Genomic DNA, 22,213 nt, shown 5'->3' with positions numbered 1-22,213 from the left:
CTCCCCAGCTGATTCTAATGTGCATTCAAGGTTAAAAGCCACTAAGGTTACGTTGTGGTGATGGGTAAGACCTTGAGCTAGGTTGACATTCTGGCTTTGCTACTTACTAGCTGGCTAATCTTGGGTGTTAATCTTGAACCTGTTGCCCCGTTTGTGACAATCAAATGAGATCATGCATGTAACAGCACTAAGCCAGAAAGAACCACTAAACAAACACTTGGGGGCAGCTGTTAATGAGTAAACAGAAGGCTCTGTGGCTCTCCTAGGAAAGATTAAAATTCTCTGAGCCCGTGGAGCCGTGGCTTGCCAGCTCGCATCAGAAACACTTGCAGGGCTTGTGAAAACAAATTGCTGAAGACTTCCTTCCCCCTAAATTTCTGGTTCAGTGGGTCTCAGGTGGGGCTCTAGAATGTGCATTTCTAGCATGTTTTCAGGTGCTGCTGCTGCTGTCCCAGACAGCATGCTTCGAGAATCACTGTTCTGGAGCAGGGTTTTTCAAGAGCATCGCTGACATTTCGGAGCACCTAATTCTTTGAGCAATTCTGGCGCCTACCCACTAGATGTGCATAGCATCCCTCCGCTTGTGATAATCAGAAGCCTCCAGACGTGGCCAAATGTCCGCTGCGGGGCAGGGCAAAATTGCTGAGTTGAGAACTACTGATCTAGAGGATAAAAGTTAAAGATCTAAGAGTTTAGGCGGGTGTCAGAGGCAAGGGAGGAAAAGAAGTTAAAGCCTAGAAGAAAGGAAGAGAGTTTGGAATAGCTCAGGACTTGATGCAGAGAGGGTGGGTCTGGGATACTGAGACAATTGACCGGAGGGCAGAAGGCAGGCTCAGAGTTCAGACTTGGTTTCATTTAGTCCCACAGGAATAGGGGCTGTCTTTTAAGTCTGGCCCTTCCCTTTGTCCTGGGACACAGCTGTCAAGCCCTAAAGTCTCTCGGAAGGAGCAATTCTGTCCTAACTCAAATGGCCTAATGGCCTTTCCCTACGCCTCCACTGCCTGCAGCCCCAAATTGCTCAGCTTTCTCTCACACCTCAGTTTCCCGTCCATGCACTGAGATATTAACAAGCAGCAGACTCCAGGTCTATCAGTGAGAAACGTATAACTGGAGTTTTGCTGTGAAGAAGCAACTCTGATAAGATTCCTGACCTGTTCAAATCCACCTCCCTCAGAACTCCGCCCACAAAACTCAACCACCCAGCGGAAAAGACTTGGTTCTTTAAGTGCCAATGGTATTGAATGCGAGAGACTGTGGAAGTCATGAAGGGAAATTAACTGAAAACCAGAGATGCCATTACTCATTCGGGAGCAATCTATCTCCCCCAAAGTGAGAATACAATTTGCACCCTCTGGGGATGTTTTATACTCAAATCTTTATTCCCCAGGCTAGGGCTGCTATTCCCTTCAAATTCTAAATGGTGCGGCTATTTCCTGCTAATGGCTTCTATCCAGCCTTTGAAGAAGGTACTTGGGAGGGGCAAAGAGGCTGAGGTTAGAGGAAAGCCCTTGCAGTCTCCAGGGCCTTGGTTCCTCCTAGTCACAGCCAACTTCTCAAGGGACTGGTAGGCTTTGAAAGTGCAGTGTTAAGGTTCAAGTCTTGTTCTCCCCTAAGCCAAGAGAGAGACTGAGGATGGGGGAGGGGCCTGGTGCTTGAGAGGGATTTGAGAGTAAAGTCTGAGAGTGCTAGAGGTGTGAAGACTAGCTTGCAAACCATTTTTAGCCAAATCTGTTCTGGTTAAAGGCATAACCTTCTGTATAATTACTGCTCATGCCTGAAATCTGAGTCACCATTCCCTGTGAAGATCCCTCTATAGTTTGGTTGGGTTTTTTGTTTGTTTGTTTGTTTATTTATTTTATTCTTATGTTAATCCCCATACATTACATCATTAGTTCTAGATGAAGTGTTCCATGATTCATTGTTTGTGCATAACACCCAGTGCTCCATGCAGAATGTGCCCTCCTCAATACCCATCACCAGGCTAACCCATCCTCCCACCCCGGGTTTTTTTTTTTAGTATTTATTTGACACAGAGAGAGCACAAGCAGGGGGAGTGGCAGGCAGAGGGAGAGGGAGAAGCAAGCTCCTCACTGAGCAAGGAGCCTGATGTGGGACTCAATCCCAGGACTCTGGGATCATGACCTGAGCCTAAGGCTGATGCTTAATTGACTGAGCCACCCAGGCGCCCCTTGAGTTTGTGTTTTAAAGGCTCTGAATAGTACTGCAGTAAAGCTGATTGCACTTTATTTAACCCAGTTTCCCCCCAAACTTATCTGAACATGGGATCTTTATGTCCTAATGTCCCTAACACATCGGGGAAACTGTTCTGTGGAATACACTTTAGGAAACCTTAACCTATAGGATCTAGTACATGAAGGACAAACTCTCTAGGATTTGGCTCCAACTTAACTCTGCAACTTTCCTGTCCCCACCTCTGACCAAGCTCAAGTTCTTTTGGTTCAGGAAATGCACAAAGCTTTCAAGCTTGTGCCTGTAGTTTCTTGGAACGCACATGTTCTTTGTCCACCTGGCAACACCCTTACCCATTCTCTAAGTCCCAATCTGAGCATGATCCCATCACCTGTGAGACTTCCTGAACTCTGGCAGGCACAATAAATTACTTTGTTTCCAGTACACTTTATTCAAATTTCATTCACTCTATTACAAGTAATTGGGTTGACAGCTTTACCATCCCGTTGGTTCCTTCATTAATGACTTAAATACATCTTGGATGTGTGCTCACTTAAAACTATCCTCTCTCTTACAACTTGAGATAAACAGATGACTCAGGTTTGGGAGCTACATGTATAAAACCAAACATGTTCCAAACAGGCGGCAGGTGTGAAGACCTCTGGGTTGAGACAGGAGGTTCTGAGAGGACACACACCACACCCCCATGCCAGATGGGATTCATCAGTGCCAGTGTGTGTGCTGGGCACCGTCATCCAGTGATCCAGGGAGACAGTAACCTGTTTTGAGGGTAGAGAGCAACTAATAGCACTTCTTAATGTCCCTGTCAGTTTAGGAAAGACAGAAAAGGGAGCAGAAGCACAAAAAAGTCTCAGACGATGTCGTGGTCCAGTGACACCACAACTTCATCATATTCCTTCTGAGTTGAGTTTGATGCAGCATCCCAGCCGGCCACTCCTATTGGCTGAGGCTGCCCCCAATCTAATGCCCACTTCAGGGACCCTGACTGTAGGGACCGCTGCTCAGAATAGTACTTTTGGCAGGAGGCAAAGCAGAAACAGACCCTGTTCATTAAAGATCATGTCAAAGTATACAAAAACTAGGTTCTTTTTTTTTAATCCTTTTTTTTTTTTTTAAGGTTTTATTTATTTGACAGAGAGAGACACAGCAAGAGAGGGAACACAAGCAGGGGGAGTGGAAGAGGGAGAAGCAGGCTTCCCGCAGAGCAGGGAGCCCAATGGGGGACTCGATCCCAGGACCCTGGGATCATGACCTGAGCTGAAGGCAGACGCTTAATGACTGAGCCACCCAGGCGCCACCTAATCTTTTTTAATAAAGATTTTATTTATTTATTTGACAGAGAGGAGATGACAGCGAGAGAGGGAACACAAGCAGGGGGAGTGGGAGAGGGAGAAGCAGGCCTCCCACCGAGCAGGGAGCCCCATGCGGGGCTCGATCCCAGGACCCTGGGATCATGACCTGAGTCGAAGGCAGACGCTTAACGACTGAGCTACCCAGGCGCCCCCCAAAACTAGGTTCTTTTAGACTTTATCACCTCTTGACTGCTATGCATCTAGTAGGAGAGAAATTGTTTGTTATGAGTTAATTATTCTCTGGGAATAAATCTTCATGGGAATAAATCTAAAAAGACGAAAAGGGGGGAAAAGCCCTAAACATCCCTGTAAATAGCATCTTGGGAGTTTATTATTTATTTATTTATTTATTTATTTATTTAAGATTTTATTTATTTGACAGAGAAAACACAGCGAGAGGGGGAACACAAGCAGGGGGAGTGGGAGAGGGAGAAGCAGGCTTCCCGCTGAGCAGGGAGCCCGATGCGGCGCTCGATCCTAGGACCCTGGGATCATGACCTGAGCCGAAGGCAGACGCTTAACGACTGAGCCACCCAGGCGCCCCGCATCTTGGGAGTTTAAATGGATTGTATCCCCCTGGCCCCATCATGCCCAGCTCAGATTTACAACGATCAAGCTTCAAAGAAAAGACAGCAATAAATCCAATCCACATGGCTCTTGTAAAAAGGCATCTACTTGGTTTTTAATACAAAATGACTCAGAGAAACACAGAAAGAAAAATATACAAGCCAGTTACTGAATTAAAAAAAAAAGTCCCCAACAAACATATTTCAGTCACATTCCCTGTTTTTGGCCTGGATTAGGAAACAGGAAACTACAAACCAATCCATGTCTGTCTCTTTGAAGAAATCTTCCTTAAAAAAAAAAGAGGAAAAAACCCAAACAGTCCCTGAAATCTGGCCGGTGGTTTTTAGAGGCTATTGTCAGCTTGCCTTATCATCCTGGTGGAATAGGATACCGGTGGTTGCTGGGATATGGCCACCTCCTCCTTGCTTTTTGCTAGGAATGATCTTCATCTGAGGGAGGCTGCTGGCCTGGGCACTGTTGGATGCCACTTATGCCACCTGAGGTCTCAGGGTCAAGCAGCCAGCGGGTCTTCCATTCCGTGTCTTCACTGAATCTCCCCCATATACAGTCTCTTGTCGCTGGACGCTGAGAGGACTGAGGTGAAGAGAATGGAGAAGATAACTGGAACTAATGAAGGCTCAAGGGCTCTTGTGTCAAGAGCCAATTTTGGTATAAAAGAGCAACTGGACTTGGCTTAAATTCCCCTCCTCTTCAGCACTACTCACAGGAAACTGTAGCCTGGCTTTCCAATCCAAGTCCTCTGAAACCACAGGGGTGGACTGTGCCATGGGAAATGCATTATGAGGGCCTAAACCCTGATGTCCCATGTCAGCCAAACCCCTTGAAAAAGACCTTCTCAGCCATTCTAGGGAAGAATCAATGTCTGTGCCAGTCATTTTATAAATGTATTTCTGCTTGTTATAGTTAGCCCTGGAGAAAGTTACATTCTCTCCTTAAATTCAAGGCCCATTGTTTAATTAGCTAGCCAATAAAATGTTAAGTTGTAATTTATAGCTGAATATTAAGAAATATTACTTATCCAAATACGTCACTGAAACACAGACATGAAAGCACGTAAACTTAAGAGAACTAGAAATAGATTAACCAGGCTCTCTTTGAGATTAAGAAGAAGATGGAACATGTTCTTCCCGTCACCATTTAAAACCATGGCGAGACCGTCAATGGACAGCCATAAAGGCTACATGGAAATTCACATACAACAGATATCCACCTCTGCCTTTGTATTTTCAGGGCCCCTTTAGGGAGATTCCCACAGTTTCCCTTTCCCCAAAGTCAGGACAGACTTACTGATGGGCTCATCAGGGTGGAAAGCCACTTCATTGATGGAGCCAGCGTGTCCAGGCAGCTTATACAAAATCCTCCGGCTTGTGGTATCCCATACATACACAAACCTGCAAGGTATCATAAGGAGCAATGCTAAAGCTTCCTAGAGCTGAGGGGAGGGTAGAGTCATGGCTTTTTAAGAGAAATGGATGCAAAGATTTACTTATATACCCATATTTACTGAACTGTGCTCTGGCATTTGGAAACTAGAAATATAGATTCTGAATAAGGGATGGATCCTACCCTTGAGTAACTGAACAGAGATATAGGAATAACTAAAACTATAAGCATTACTGGTATTTCAAACATAAGCTTTTTTTTTTTTTTTTTTAAGATTTTATTTATTTATTTGACAGAGAGAGAGATAGCAGGAAAGGGAACAAAAGCAGGGGGAGTGGGAGAGGGAGAAGCAAGCTTCCCGCTGAGCAGGGAGCCCAACGTGGGGCTCAATCCCAGCACCTTGGGATCATGACTTGAGCTGAAGGCAGAAGCCCAACGACTGAGGCACCCAGGCGCTCCTCCAACATAAGCTTTTGAGATAGGAAAGAACATGGAGAAGAAAGACAGTTTTCCTACGGTCCCCACACAGAAATCTTCAAAGGGCACCTGATATTCATCCAGGAGGTCTTTTTTTTTTCTTTTTTTAAAGATTTTAATTATTCATTTGAGAGACAGAGACAGAGAGAGCACAGGCAGGGGGAGAGGGAGAAGCAGACTCCCCGCTGAGCTGGGAACCCAACATGGGGCTCGATCCCAGGACCTGGAGATCATGACCTAAGCTGAAGGCAGACGCTTAACCACCTGAGCCACCTAGGTGCCCCCATCCAGGAGGTCTTACAGGTAATCCAACTTACGGCAGGCTGGGAGCCTAGGTTGCAGATCCACTGGAGCTTCTCAGTACTGCATTCAATCATAGAGCCCAGAGAAGGGACAGAAAATTTCTGCGATATAAAACAACCCAAATATATACTTGACCCAATCTTGCACTGAACTCATGGGAATCCCATGACTAGAGCAGCTAGTCTAAACTCATTTTACAGATAAGAAAGCTAAGGTGAGGGGCGCCTGGGTGGCTCAGTTGGTTAAGCGACTGCCTTCGGCTCAGGTCATGATCCTGGAGTCACAGGATCGAGTCCCGCATCGGGCTCCCTGCTCGGCAGGGAGTCTGCTTCTCCCTCTGACCCTCCCCCCTCTCATGCTCTCTCCCTCATTCTCTCTCTCAAATAAATAAAATCTTTAAAAAAAAAAAAAAATTAGAAAGCTAAGGTGACACAGTTCTTCAGTGGCTCAGTGGCAGAACTAAAACGAGAACTTTTAATATATTCCAGTATTCTCCTTTCTCCTACTACCCTCAAACATCTTCTATTTCCCCTGACCCCTCGGAAGTTCTTTTGACCTTCAACCTTGCTTGGGTCATTTTTGGGTGAAGGGTAAAATAAAGAGACATGATCTTCATATGACCATGCAAAAATAATCTGTTGGTAAATTTATTTTTTTAAAAAGATTTTATTTATTTGACAGAGAGAGACACAGCGAGAGAGGGAACACAAGCAGGGGGAGTGGGGAGGGGAGAAGCAGGCTCCCCGTGGAGCAGGGAGCCCGACGTGGGGCTCGATCCCAGGACCCTGGAATCATGACCTGAGCCGAAGGCAGACGCTTAACGACTGAGCCACCCAAGCTCAGTTGGTCTATCTATTGGTTGGTAAATTTAAAGGGCTGGTGGTTTTCGAGCAGGTTATAAACATTATTTACATATTTGTTTTGTTCAGTCAACACCTAAAAGGGTACAGTTACCAGTACTTGATTATAAAATGCCTGGTGCTGATGTGACATTACACTTTGGGTCTAAAATGCAACTTAATATGAGCTTCTTATTTGCAATGTTTAGCTCTTAAGGACGAGACACAATAGGAACTAAATAAAAGTTCCAAGCAAGATGGGAGGGAAACAGGAAGCCCATCTGTCTCCAGACTCCTTGGCTCTGATGTTCATGCTCTCCCTATGGTCTTCCTTCTTGCTATACGCAAATAATGCCCTCATGAACCCAGCCCAGGATGATACAGCAGAGTAACAAAGTCTGAGCTCAGGAGTCCGAAAGACCCGGGCTCAAGTCTCATGCACCCATTTACTCATTAAGTAACCTTAGACAAGTATTTAACTTCTCTGAGCGACTCTCTCCTTAAGTGTGATGACGGAGACTACACTGATCCCATAGCTTGGTTGAGAGAAATGATGAGATGATGAATGCGAAGCATTTGGGACAAGAACAACAGCTGTTGTTATGACGAATACATTCATCATCACAAGAGACGAACATGAAGACAATAGGCTGACTAACTCATTCATGGCAGACAGACTGGCCAGTCTTCCCACAGTCCTGGATAGGAACTGTTTGAAGGGTTTTGATTTTGAACATGAAGAGGGAGGTGATTTGCAAGTAGAGAGGACACTTGCCAAATCCAGGCCAAGTTGAAAAGCAATTTTCTTTTTCTTTTTTTTTTTTTTAAGATTTTATTTATTTATTCGACAAAGAGAGACACAGCGAGAGAGGGAACACAAGCAGGGGGAGTGGGAGAGGGAGAAGCAGGCTTCCCACCAAGCAGGGAGCCCGATGCGGGGCTCGATCCCAGGATCCTGGAATCATGACCCGAGCCGAAGACAGACGCTTAACAGCTGAGCCACCCAGGCGCCCCTGAAAAGCAATTTTCTGAGGATACATTTCCCAGGCACATAAAAGCCAGCAGAACCCCAGATCTCCAAGGGTTTACTTGAAGGCCTCACTCTCCATGGCCACCAATTAGATGCTAAATTTAGAGGGGTTCCTTGTCCTCCCCTTACTTTGGCACGGCCACATTCAGCAGGAACCAGGTTCCTTATATAACAGAGTTGCTTGTTGACGTGGGGCTAATTGGCAGGGTGGCCTGTGAAACGTGGCCAACCCCAGCAGGGAGACATACAGCCTGTGCCCAGGCCAGAGCCATGAGGCACACATGTAAGGTTTAAAAGAACAGTGGGGAGGGGAAGAGGACACTGAAAGAAAGGGCCAATGGCAGCAACAAACTGCTCAGAAGAAAAGCTTAGGCAAGTATCACTTAAAAGCTTAACTACATAAAAAAAGAGATCTTTTCTGAAAATGATGTAAAAACAGAATGGTTCTTACTCTGTCAGAATGCACTTTAGGCTATGGGCCTGTTTCTTAAGGTCTTCCTTATCAATGTGACTACTGAAAATCCCTTAGATTCCCTCCGCAAGGCAGCTTTCTACACCAACAGGATGCAAACCATCCATGTGGCACTGTTTGACCTGGACCCTTGACTCCTAGAAAACACCCCACTATTTGACCTTTTATCTCAGCATTCAGAGTGCCTGAGGAAAAAAAAAAGTGGACTCTGGAATCTTCAGGTATGTTCAGCATTGTTCACAGGCAACAGGGTGTGGGAACAGATCAAGGTGAGGCTTCTCTATGGCTGTGCTAGGGCCCCAAATACAGGAGAAAACTCTGAGAGTCCAAGCTAGCCCAGGGAAGGCCTCATGTTTATAAGATGGTGCCTGTTTTAGAAGGGTAGTAGGGTAGTAGGAAAATCTAAACGGAGAGAAAGATGGGGTTAAGCTAAAAAGGGTTAAGACATCGCCCAATGGAAGCTAAACCCGGAGTCTGCCATCAGAGGGCCCTCTCATTCTTCGCCATTCCGCACCTGTGGGCCAACAGCCTAGGCATGGGCACCCGCATCCCCACCTCTGACTCCCTCCCAAGGACATAACACCATAGATAGACCAAATGCAGCAGCATTGGACAGAAGAATTCTCTCCCTTCTCTTTCTCTCTTTTTTTTTTAAGATTTTATTTATTTATTTGAGAGAGAGCATGACAGAGACAGAGAGAGAGCATGAGCAGAGGGGAGGGGCAGAGGGAGAGGGAGAAGTAGACTCCCCACTGAGCAGGGAGCCTGATATGGGGCTGGATCCCAGGACCCTGGGATCACGACCTGAGCCGAAGGCAGACGCTTAATCGACTGAGCCATGTAGGCGCCTCATCTCCTTTCTCTTTCTAATTCATCACTGAATGGCTGAGCCAGTTTAAACGGACAGCTAGGAAAGTCTCATAGTCTCTGAATTCAGCCTGGGGTTGGAAAATACATAGCTCACATGCTGACACAACGGGCATCTAGCAATCGTGGCACTTTTCCTATTGTACCCGCACTCTGCTCTGAATCCTCCTCGACACGGGCAGCCATTACCAATAGCCGAGTTGATATGTAGGCTAAGATTTGAGTGCTGTCCTTGAGTTAGGAATTCATTCATGTAATATTCACTAAGTGCTTAGAATAGGTCAAATACCGCTCTGGGTTCCAGATGACTAAGACTCATTCCCTGACCTCTGGGAGCAAATAATTTAGTGATGGTGCCCCACTCTGTTTGTCTTAGTGTTAGATGTAATGAATGCTGATAAAGGTTAGATGTGTAAGGTGTGACGACAGTGCAGAGTAGGGAGTGATTAGTGCTACCCCAAAGGAAAAGGAGAGACAGGGCCGGGGAAAGTTTATAGACAGAACACAGAGGTGATTTCTAGAGAGTTAAAGAAGTCTAGAGAACAGAGGAGAGGGGACAGGAGAGAGAAGCCTGGAGGCACAGGGGTGTTAGGACAGGGAAAGTTCCATGTGAGTGAAGCACTGTCGCAATGGTGGGGGAGGTGAGTACAACACGTATTTGAATGAACTGAAGCATAGGAAAAGAATCTGATGAGGGAAACTGGAGCCAGATTAGGAGCCTAGATTTTACTTTGATGGCAAAGGGAATCCAACAGAAGTAAAGAAAGTGTTTACCCTCCAGGTCAAAAATGAATCCACAGAGTGGAAATGATGTGCTTGTCTGATGTGATCTTCAGGCCCCTCACAATGCACACGGCTTCCTCTCTGAGGACAGCTATAACTCTGTCTGCTCCAGCCTGGTATCTGCACTTAATGGATTACACACGACAAGGTACCTGCAGAGATCCATCATCCTTCACCTCACACCCAGTGATCCTTACCTGTCAGCTGAACCAGCTGCTATCTTGCTTCCATCAGGTGACCAAGAGCATCTCAGAAGATTCTATAAAGATGAATAAGCAGGAATTCAATGAATACAGTAATGTACCAAACCCCTCTTTATTAGACTATAAAATCACTGAAAGACTTTAAATTTCTTTCTTTTTTTCTTTTTTGAGGGGAGGAGACGGCAAGAGGGAGAGAGAGCATCTTAAGCAGGCTCCACACCTAGTGCGGGGCCCAATGTGGGGCTTGATCCCACAACCCTGAGATCATCACCTGAGTCGAAATCAAGAGTTGGACGCTTAACCCACTGAACCCCTAGGCGCCCTGAGACTTTAAATTGCAATTACCTTATAGTCTGTGGCCTAAGACTGCATACTTTATTTCATATAACATACAAACGAACTGTAGAAAATGCTTAATTTACAGTAAATTAAGAGTGGACCTGGCAACAAAATTTTATTCTGCCTATAAATGGAGGTTCCCTTTGCTCCATTTATTTTGATCCTCAATTTTATCTTGAAGGAAAATAAAAATAAAACCAAATTCAACAAAAAATAAGATTTGATTTATTAAAAAAAATTTTTTTTAGATTTTATTTATTTATTTGGGAGACAGAGTGAGAGAGAGCGAGAGAACGAGTGGGGGCAGGGGCAGAGAGAGAAGCAGACTCCCTGCAGAGCAGGGAGTCTGATGTGGGGCTCGATGCCAGGACCCTGGGATCGTGACCTGAGCCAAAGGCAGATGCTTAACTGACTGAGCTACCCAGGCGCCTAAGATTTGATTCATAAAGTGAAACTGAATCAAATAGATTCTCAAAAGAAAAACATACGTCTCTATCAACAAACTATCTGGAGGAAAAGCTGCTATCAAGAGCTGACCTAGGACATGAGTACAGAAAAAATTTCTCTCACACTTCGGGCCATGGTCCTTACTGAGGAGAGAGATGTAGTCTCAGGGCCCTACGAGCTGGTTACTGGGAAGGTGAGGGAAGCCACCTGGGTAACAGCCAGGAAGTCTGGGTTCCATATGGAACACTGACCCGAGGGTCCAAGTTTCCAAGGAACTAAAAGGATAAGACTATCTTGTTGAAGTCAGAAATCTTAAGTTAATCTTAAAAACTTAGAAAAAGGGGGTCCCATCACTACCTACCTATGTGACTGCCTTCCTCCCTATGCTTCCATTAGTTTTATTTCTGGCAAGAACAGTTTTGATGAAGGACAGTGTTAACTGGAATGCAACCCCTTCTTGGTAGAGCTACTGCCCTCTATCCTTAGCACCACCCCCCTCTTCCCCCCTGAATTGAGATATAATTGACATAGAACATTGTTTTAGTTTTAGGTGTACAACATAATGATTTGATGTATGTAAATATTGGTCTTAGCACCACCTTAAATGTATTTTTGACTCAAATGGACAGTAAAGCTCTTTTGCCATGCAGAACTCACCTTCTCAAAGTTGTGCACATTTCCTTGAAATATCTTCACACACCTCTCTTTAGGAGCAAATGGCCGGACATCCCAGACCCGCACTGCAAACAGAGCAAAACAGTTATGGGCCAGAGGCCTCCTTAGAACCCAGCTGGAATCAGTGTCATGTCAATGACAGATGCTGTTTCCTGGGTGAAGGAAAGCCAACACAGTATATTATAAGGTACATGGTGAGGCTCATTTTTTTTTTCTAACAGACATAAAATGCATTCAAATTCCATTAACAGTATCTAAGGGCAAAGTGGAAAGCAGAGGGGAAAGGAAGGGGAAATGCCAAACACATTGCTGGGGGTCTGCAACAGAAAGTAGCCGGGTGTGACATTAATTTCAAAAAACATTGGCAAATGATTCCTCTGCCAACCCAAAAAAGCCATATTTAACAAAGCTTTGATATGACAATCTAAATACCACTGACTACTGTGACAATCAATCTATAACAACCAAACTCAGGACTGATTTTGCTCATAGGGACACCTGACAATCTAAACTTGAGCAAGGTCAAATATATTGAGAGTATTATACTAATAATTAGAAAAAGTGAACTCTGATTCTCGTTCTAGCTCTGTTATATATATATGGGTGGTATCAGGTAAAAAGTGAGGTGGTGATTTGGTCTCCTCTGTAAAATGAGAATACCACTTGTTCTTTTTCTTTTTTACAATAGTATTTTAAGGATCAAATAAGATAATACATGTGATAGGGCTTTAAAAGAGTAGAGGCAATAGACAAAATTAGGATTTTGTCATTTTATTATATAGCCATCACAAAAAATTCTTTTTATTTTAATAACCATTTAAGGAACCTCATCTTTTCTTGCTGTGAGCAAGGCTAGAATTAGTCAATGGTAAATACATCAAAATCAGGATAAAAATACACATGATAAGCAGTGGCTACAGCTGTTAACAAATGCTGTATCAATACTGGAATTCAAGTGATGTCATTTTAATTGAGTGTAAGAAACATAACAATCCTAGGATTCAGATAGGCATAGAAAGTGAAGGCAGGTGTGAAAGTTTGCTATTGAGCTGAGAATACAGTCAGAAAGTAAGGGTGTTCATTCATTCAAGAACTACTTATTCAGCACCCCCTGAGTGCTAAGCACTGTTTTCATTACAAAATGTCAGTGAAAGCATTTCAGTTTCTGATAAGCCTATGAACTTGTACACCAGAGGGGGGCCATCTCTAAGCTCTCTCCATACTAAGCATATAATCCACCTTCCTTTTTGCTATAGTAAACCCATCTTCCCATGTCGCAACTCAAAAACAAGCAGAGAAGAGTCTATTTGTGTGAATGCAGAATGTCGCAATGTTTTACTGGGCACTTCCCATCCCATCAGTGTTTTGGACTGGGGAGGGAGGACACACTGGCGGAAAGAGTGCAACTCTACCAACAGCTCACTGGTCATTCAAGTTTGGTTCTCTCTACAATGCTTGAGAACTGCTTTGGCTGAATCTCAACAAACTAATAATCACCAAGAGTTTCTCGTACACTGCATGGCTCCATAGCATACCAGAGCTGACATAGGTCTTAAAAGCTATATGCAAAGTTGCCTGGGGATTAGATGGCAGATCTGAGACTGGAATCCTGGCTTCTTGACCATATCTTCTAAAGCTTTTTCTTTTTTTTTTTTAAAGATTTTATTTGTTTGACAGAGACACAGCGAGAGAGGGAACACAAGCAGGGGGAGAGGGAGAAGCAGGCTGAGCAGGGAGCCTGGTGTGGGGCTCGATCCCAGGACCCCAGGACCATGACCTGAGCCGGAGGCAGACGCTTAACGACTAAGCCACCCAGGCGCCCCTAAAGCTTTTTCTATTACAATGTGTTCTCCCAATTGCCCTGGCAGAAACATGCGAACCACCCCTGACTCTTTCCTTGTATCCACATTTATCCCAGTACACATTTCTAGCACCCAATGCCCACTTTCCTTGAGGTCCACAGTGTCTGCGCCCTTGGAGAGCTTTCCTTTCCATAGTTACCTGTATTGTCCATTGCATTGGACAAGAGATATGAGCCTTCAGAACTTAAACTCAGGCCAGTCACTGAATCTGCATGGCCTCTCATGGTGTAGGTTAGCTTGTTTTGGCGCAAGTCCCAGACCTATAAAAACAAAAAGCTGTTCCCAGAAATCAAATGAAGAATAGCAAAGAAACATAGTTACTAAAGAGTCAACTGCCTGGAGAAACTGGTATCCCTTCTCAGTCTGGCTGTGGGCCCAGTATTTAGCACAAAATAGAGGATTTCTGTCAAGAGGAAAAAAACTCTTCTCTTTTTTAAAAAAATTTTTTTTTAGAGAGAGAGCACGAGCAGGGGTGGGGGTAGGGGCAGAGGGAGAGGGAAAGAGAGAATCTTTTTTTTTTTAAAGATTTTATTTATTTTTGAGAGAGCAAGCGCAAGCAGGGGGTGCGGCAGGCAGAGGGGAGAGGGAGAAGCAGGCTCCCCGCCGAGCAGGGAGCCCGAAGCAGGACTCTATCCCAGGACCCTGAGTTCATGACCTGAGCCAAAGGCAGATGCTCAACTGACTGAGCCACCTAGGTGCCCTGGAAAGAGCATCTTAAGCAGACTCCATACCCAGCACGGAGCTGGAGCCTGATGTGGGGCTCAATCTCACGACCCTGAGATCACGATCTGAGCCGAAATCAAGAGCCGGGGATGCTTAACTGAGCCACCCAGGCACCCCTCGTCTTTCTAAAAAGGGAATCAAACTTACTATGTCTGACTAAAGGACTATAAACTTATATAACTTTTATATATATATAAAACTTACATAGTTTATATATTTAACTACATATAAATTATATATAATAAATGTATTTATTATATATAACATATTTATAATATAATAAAGTTTAACAAAAATTAAGAATTTGCAAGGGTTATTCTTAAATCATAACAAAATGTATTAGGAAGTAAAAAACTAAGTAGCATTTCAAATGCTTAAACTATGATTCTCATTCTAAGTAAACTATTAGAACTATAGAAAAACAAGGGAACACATCATTTGAAAAGGGCATTATGAGGGGCACCTAGGTGGCTCAGTCATTAAGCGTCTGCCTTCGGCTCAGGTCATGATCCCAGGGTCCTGGGATCGAGTCCCACATTGGGCTCCCTGCTCGGCGGGAAGCCTGCTTCTCCCTCTCCCACTCCCCCTGCTTGTGTTCCCGCTCTCACTGTATCTCTCTCTCTCAAATAAATAAATAAAATCTAAAAAAAAAAAAAAAGGCATTATGATTACATGGAAATATATATAAGAAGGTAATACACAGAAATACAACTGCTTAAAATTTTTCATTTAATGTCGTTATATGTACACATATACACACATACACACACTATGGAAAAACCTATTTATTAAAAAGAAAGATAAATTATAGATTCATTGTTATCTGGGTGGGAAAGGTAAAAAAAAAACAGTTTGGCTAAAAATAACCTAATGTCAAACAGGGAAAATAAATGGTTCATTAAGTTATGGCCCATAAACATACTGCAACACTATGGGATCTCATGCTAGAGATAGTAGAGCATGGGAACCTGGGTGGCTCAGTCAGTTAAGCGTCTGCCTTTGGCTCAGGTCATGAACCGAGGGTCCTGGGATGGAGTCCCGCTTCGGGCTCCCAGCTTGGCGGGGAGCCTGCTTCTCCTCTCCCCTCTGCCTACTGCAACCTCTGCTTGTGCTCGCTCGCTCTCTCAAAAATAAATAAAATCTTTAAAAAAAAAAAAAAAGATAGTAGAGCAGAGAAGAAAGAGTGAGGATTTAGGGTCAGACTGACCATGTCCTAAGAGTTATTCGGCCACTAACCCTCTCTAAGCCTGTTTCTGGTCTGTAAGATGGGGATAACAACATTTACTTCCTATGGCTGTTGGGAAGATTAGAAATAGAATGCTTAGCAGATGCCTGGTACACAGCAGGCCCTCAATAATTGGTAGCTATCATTAAGTAACTCCTAAAAATAACTCTGAAGACCAAATGTAAAAATGTTCCAAAAATAAGCTATTAAGCTAATAAGAAAATGCAAAACAGTATTTATGTTTACATAGACTGCAACTATGTAAAAAAAAAAAAATTAAAGCCAATAGGAATGGTCTGGAATGTCATATGGAAAAAGAACAGCAATTTTGTTAAGGTCATTGGTATAATACAGAATTTCCTCCAAATCTGATTTAATACTGCCATATAGTTTCTTTTTTTTTTTAAAGATTTTATTTATTTGACAGAGAGAGACACAGCGAGAGAGGGAACACAAGCAGGGGGAGTGGGAGAGGGAGAAGCAGGCTTCCCACGGAGCAGGGAGCCCGATGTGGGGCTCGATCCCAGGACTCTGGGATCATGACCTGAGCCGAAGGCAGACGCTTAACCTACTGAACCACCCAGGCGCCCCGTGCCATGCAGTTTTTCTAAGTGAATTTTTTTTTTTGCTGCCTGTTTAAGTAAGGCACTTCTCTTATCTAGAAATGAGTTTGGTGTTGTATGTCAAAGCAATACAAAAGGCAGACAACTCCACTTTCCCCATCAATAACTCACTCATGTGTGGAACCCAACACACTTTATATACATTTTTGTGTCAGGATGTTTGCTGCCTCAATAATCAGGAAAGCTTGAAATGGCTGACGTTTTTTGTTCAAGCTATTGTTCCTCCTCTTCAGAGAAGGCATTGTTGAAGTCTTTAGCTTTTTTAGGAGAGAATGCATTCTTGAGGCCTGCACACACTGTTTGTGTATCTGAGATTTGTGGCAGAAGAACTAATTTAAGCAAGATATTTTGCAAGTGCCCAAATCAGTTTTCAGTGAATGTTTGGGCATCTGGTTAGTGGGCATCAACACTATGAGTTTTCATGCTAGAAACAGTATAGCAGAGTAGAAGGTTTTCCCAAGTTTTTGGAGTACTGTGTACATTCTAAAAAAAAAAAAAAAAAAAAATTTCCAGGGTGCCTGGGTAGCTCAGTAGGTTGAGCGTCTGCCTTTGGTTCAGGTCATGATCTCAGGGTCCTGGGATCGAGCCCTGCATAGGGCTCTCTGTTCAGCAAGGAGTCTGCTTCTCCCTCTCACTCTGCTCTCGCTCCCTCCCTCTCAAATAAATAAATAAAATCTTTAAAATTAGGAAAAAAAAAATTCCTGAAAACAAAGCACTGGCAGAAAAATTTGAGTATTTGTAGACGGAACAGACTTTATTTACTCATTTATTTATTTATTTATTTATTTATTTATTTATTTTAAAGATTTTATTTATTTATTTGACAGAGAGAGACACAGCGAGAGAGGGAACACAAGCAGGGGGAGTGGGAGGGGAGAAGCAGGCTCTACGCAGAGCAGGGAGCCCGATGTGGGACTCGATCCCAGGACCCTGGGATCATGACCTGAGCTGAAGGCAGTCGCTTAACCGACTGAGCCACCCAGGCGCCCTACTTATTTATTTTTTTTTGAGAGAGAGATCGAGTGCACACATGTGCGCACACAGGAGCTTGGGGGAGTGGTGGGGGTAGCAGATTCCCCACTGAGCAGGGAGACTGACTTGGGGCTCAATCCCAGGACCCTGGGACCATGACCAGAGATGAAGGCCGACACTTAACTGAGTCACCCAGGCGTCCTGCATGTGACTCTTGACCTAGGGGTCATGAGTTTGAGCCCTACATTGTATGTAGAGATTACAAAGAAATAAACAAACTTAAAAAAAAGAAAAAAGAAAAAAACAACATATAAGGTAAGTAGGAACTAATTCACCAAATTATACAGAACTAGAATCAGGGAACTTCTGAAAGAAATATGAAGGTCATTCATTCATTCATTTTCTAAGTAGGCTCCACACCCAACATGGAGTCCAAAGCGGGGCTTGGACTCATGACACTGAGATCAAGACCTGAGCTGGGATCAGGAGTCAGATGCTCAACTGACTGAGCCACCCAGGTACCCCTGAAGGACCTCTTAGAAAAAAGCTAGTGATATATGTAATTACTGTACTTATGGAACTCTACTTACACATTCTCTGAGATAAATTTGGCTTTCAGAACAAAGCTGAGATTAGCTATCTGCAGAAATCACCTACCCTGAGAGGTGTGACATACAGTGTGTGTCTGAGAGGACATAGAAAACCTTCAAATCCTAAAAAGGGATCGGGTACACCTTAAGGACTATAGCATAATTAAATATATCTGTTTAGAGAAGACACAGGAACAGTCTAGGATAAAGAACGTGGAATAAGCCACACTATATGTCATAAGAAGGCCTTCCTAGCACTAGAGTATTCTTTTTTTTTTTTTTTAAAAGATTATTTATTTATTTGACAGAGAGACAGCGAGAGAGGGAACACAAGCAGGGGGAGTGGGAGAGGGAGAAGCAGGCTTCCCACAGAGCACGGAGCCCGATGTGGGGCTTGATCCCAGGACCCTGGGATCATGACCTGAGCTGAAGGCAGATGCTCAATGACTGAGCCACCCAGGCACCCAACAAGAGTATTATTCTTAAGCTAGTCTATCCCCACAGCGGAGATGAGGCATCACATTCTCAGACCTTAAAGAAGTAGTCTCAAAAGGTTACATACTGTATAATTCCATTTGTATGATATTCTAGAAGAAGGAACTATATAGAACAAAGAACAGATCAATGGTTGGAATGAGTTAGGAATGGAAAGAGGGTTTGACACAAGTGAACATTACAAAATTTTGGGGGTGATGGGAATTGTTCTATACCTTGTTTGTGGTAGCTACACAAATCTATGCAAGCATAAACATTCATAAAACTGTACATTAAGCAAAATTTATTTTACCATATGTAAACTTTAATAATTATTTTACTATTTTTTTTTAAAGGGAATTCTTTTTTTTTCTTTAATGTAACCTCTATGTCCAATGTTGGGGGCTTGAACTCATGACTCCGAGATCAAGAGTCGCATGCTCTACCAACTGAGCCAGCCAGGCATCCCTAATAATATATATATATTTTAAGATTTTATTTATTTATTTGACAGAGAGAGACACAGCCAGAGAGGGAACACAAGCAGGGGGAGTGCGAGGGAGAAGCAGGCTTCCCGCGGAGTAAGGAGCCCATTGTGGGACTCGATCCCAGGATCCTGGGATCATGACCTGAGCCGAAGGCAGACGCTTAATGACTGAGCCACCCAGGCGCCCCCTAATAATAATTTTAAAAGTATGAAAACTATAATAGCTTAATGACACTAACCTACTGTCATGTGTATAAGATGCCCTCTAGTGATTCTAAAGCTAATGAGCTCCCAAACTTCTCTCTGGGAAATACTGCATTAGCTATTAAGATGATCTAATTAAGTTCCTATGCCCTGATTCAACATTCTCCATACAGTTATAAGGTAGAAAAGGGATGGGAAGTTAGATTTTGGAAATGGTCAATTTTCAAGTATTATGGGACATCCAAGTGGGGGAATGCCGAGAGGCTGGTTGTATACAGGGGTCTGGAGCTGAAGATCTGGGCCAGAAATATAGAATCAGCATAGAGATGTCAAAGTCACGGAATCAGATGAGAACTGTCCAGGGAAAAGGTATATATGAGAAGCACCTAGGAAAAGACCTTAGGGAATATAATGACATTTAAGGTATGTATAGAGAGAATGGCTCACAGAGGTATTTGCAAACGATATGCCAGAGAGGTAGGAGATTATGTTGTCACACTATTAAAAGAAAAGAAAAGACTAAAAGGATCTACTGAATTTAGGAACAGGGAGGAGGATCACTGGTGACCTTGAAGAGAAGGGTCAATGAAATAACGGAAGCAGAAGCCAGACTGCTGAGGAGTGATCAGGAGACATGAGAGTGGAAGAATGAAATGGGGTGAGGAAATGAAGACAGCGAGTGTACAACAATCATCAGGGGGCATTTCTCATAGGTATTAAGAGCAGGACTCTGAAACCCGAGTCTGGGTTTTGCTGGGCTTCTCTTAATTCAGTTCCTTCGTCTGTAAAATGGCATTAATAGCATTTATTTCATAGGGTGCTGTGAAGCTTAAATGAGTAAAAGAAAGCTCAAAGAACAACGCCTGACACTGACAGTAAATGTCCGATGGTAATGATAACATTATTATTGTCATCACCACAAAAGAAGTCTGGCTGTGAAGAGGAAGATGGACAGGGTAACAAGACGAAGCAGAATGAAAGGAAGACCCCCCACCCCAACGCCAAGACCTGAGCATGATGGAGTGCTGATGAGAAGACAGCAGAAGAGCAGGTTGAAAACAGAGGATCTGGGAAAACAGATGGCATGAGGGCCCAGACAGGAAAAGGAGTTGAAATCCTTCCACTGAAGGGACTACCTTTAGACAAAAGCAAGGACATTTCATCCATAGTAGCAGCAAAGGAGGCAGGGAGGGAAGGGCACACAGCACAATTTTTAGGTAGGGACAGCAGGAAGCTGAATATTTATCCACCAGTTATTACTCTAAAGGTAAAACAGAAGGTAGGGTCAAAATCTTTGTAACACTTAAGGAAGCCAATATGTAAAGACAGACACAAATTGTGTAGCCCCCAAGACACTTCCCATCCACTGGCATTTGCTATGTCCAGAAACTCTGCTACGTGCTCTAATGCATTAGGTTCATTTAATCCCCACTACAACCCCATGAGGCAGACGTTATTGTGGTTTTTTTTTTTTTTTTTTAAGATTTTATTTATTTATTTGACAGAGAGAGACACAGCGAGAGAGGGAACACAAGCAGAGGGAGTGGGCGAGGGAGAAGCAGGCTTCCCTTGGAGCAGGGAGCCCGATGCGGGGCTTGATCCCAGGACTCTGGGATCATGACCTGAGCCGAAGGCAGATGCTTAACGACTGAGCCACCCAGGCACCCCGACGTTATTGTGGTTATTAAGAGGCTGTTAAAGAACTTGCTTGCAGTACTAAGAAACCAGAAAATGACAGAACTGGGATTAGAATCCAAGTCAATTAGTCAAAAGCATGAGCTATGCTGTGCTGCTATGTGGACCACTGCCAACTCTCACAACACCGCCACCTTCCCTCTCTCTTGGTTGTGGACTCTCCAAAACTTCCTTTCCACAGTCTCAAAGAGAAAGACACACTGAGAGATCAGAGTTGAGAATCACAAGTTGATTCAATGCTATCTCAGCAGGCCAACAGAGCGAGGAAAAAAAAAAAGGTTGCAAATGTCTTTAGGCAGGGAACGTACTCTTCAGGTTCACAGACTCCACACATGGGGCCTCACACTTCACATGAACTGTCTGGTCCCTGATGGCATTTATATGAGCCATAATGCAACCCTTGACTTAGAAGTCAATGAGGATAGGACAGAAAGAAAACAAGATTTAAATTACTATCTTCCTTGTAGTTGGTATAAAGTGCAAAGCTATCACAATCTCAGAAGTTTGAAAAGACTACCTCTGTGAGTGGAGACAGGTCAAAGGGAGATATAACACAAATACTAAACATACCTTGATATCGTTGTCTATTCCACCAGAAATAATCTGATCACTTGTATCATTGAAGGTCACAGCTAACACCTGGTAGGTGTTCTGAAATGTCTGGATGGCTGCTTTCTTCCGGATGTCCCACAGCTGAAGCAGAGGAATAGGAGGGTCTATAGTCAAACATCATTGTAAGTAATTGCATAGTACGTCTTGAAGTCTAAGGATTTTGTGCAGGTAAATACATTTTTAACAGGGATCCCGTTCAGAAACTTGTCTGGCTATTCTAGTAACATGGTGAGAAGTGACTATAATTTTGCTAACGTATCTGAAAGTTGGGAGAACAAATCACTTTGGTCGTATTTTCAGACTTCTTTGTTAAAGTATGAATAATCACAGTTCATCAACATGCCCTTAGGATGGAAATCCTCTACTTGCTTAGTTCATATGCTCTTCCCACAGCAAGGATGTTAGACCAGTGTTTTCAAACTGTAGATCCTAGCTCATTAATGGGCTGTGGCTTACATTAGAAAATATACAGGGAGAGGTTACATCAGCAAAAATGGCAGAGTAGGGAATGCTAAAAGGTTGTCCCTCTATAAAAGCAGAGAATTATGTGGCAAAAAAACTGGCAGAATCAACTTTATCAGAACTCTAGAAACTAATCAAAACTTTGTAGCAACCAGGCAAATGCTTAATGAGGAAAAAAACCCTCCTGAGTCTTAGTAAGAGAGTCTTGTAGTGTTTTAACTTACCCTGTCTCCATCTCCTGCTCAGCAAGAGCTTTGAAGACAATGGCCTATATTCCCAGTATAGGTTCCTAGTATCAGAGGGAGTAGAATGGAC

At 43.6% G+C, this 22,213-nt stretch overlaps 1 protein-coding gene across 2 annotated transcripts in view; it reads right to left on the bottom strand.

The window, feature by feature from the left end:
* Window positions 1-4,218: 4,218 nt before the first annotated feature.
* SNRNP40 (small nuclear ribonucleoprotein U5 subunit 40) overlaps window positions 4,219-22,213 on the bottom strand; it is a 33,030-nt gene continuing 15,035 nt past the window's right edge. Inside the window, exons 5-10 of one of the 2 annotated variants that reach the window (XM_045898239.2) lie at window positions 21,395-21,517; window positions 13,971-14,091; window positions 11,952-12,034; window positions 10,503-10,564; window positions 5,439-5,542; window positions 4,219-4,724 (exon numbers count right to left, since the gene is read on the bottom strand). In XM_045898239.2, the coding sequence (XP_045754195.1) occupies window positions 4,675-4,724; window positions 5,439-5,542; window positions 10,503-10,564; window positions 11,952-12,034; window positions 13,971-14,091; window positions 21,395-21,517 (543 nt within the window). In that variant the 3' untranslated portion in view covers window positions 4,219-4,674. The remainder of the gene's footprint in view (window positions 4,725-5,438; window positions 5,543-10,502; window positions 10,565-11,951; window positions 12,035-13,970; window positions 14,092-21,394; window positions 21,518-22,213) is intronic. The other variant, XM_064589595.1, reaches the window with a different exon arrangement.

The sequence above is a fragment of the Mirounga angustirostris genome, unplaced genomic scaffold (genome assembly GCF_029215605.1).
Source record: "Mirounga angustirostris isolate CCGP_5_RB_7025 unplaced genomic scaffold, mMirAng1.0.hap1 SCAF_4, whole genome shotgun sequence".
NCBI classification, from domain to species: Eukaryota; Metazoa; Chordata; class Mammalia; order Carnivora; family Phocidae; genus Mirounga; species Mirounga angustirostris.
Note: the sequence above shows the minus strand (reverse complement) of the source record. Positions and strands in the feature narration are given on the sequence as shown.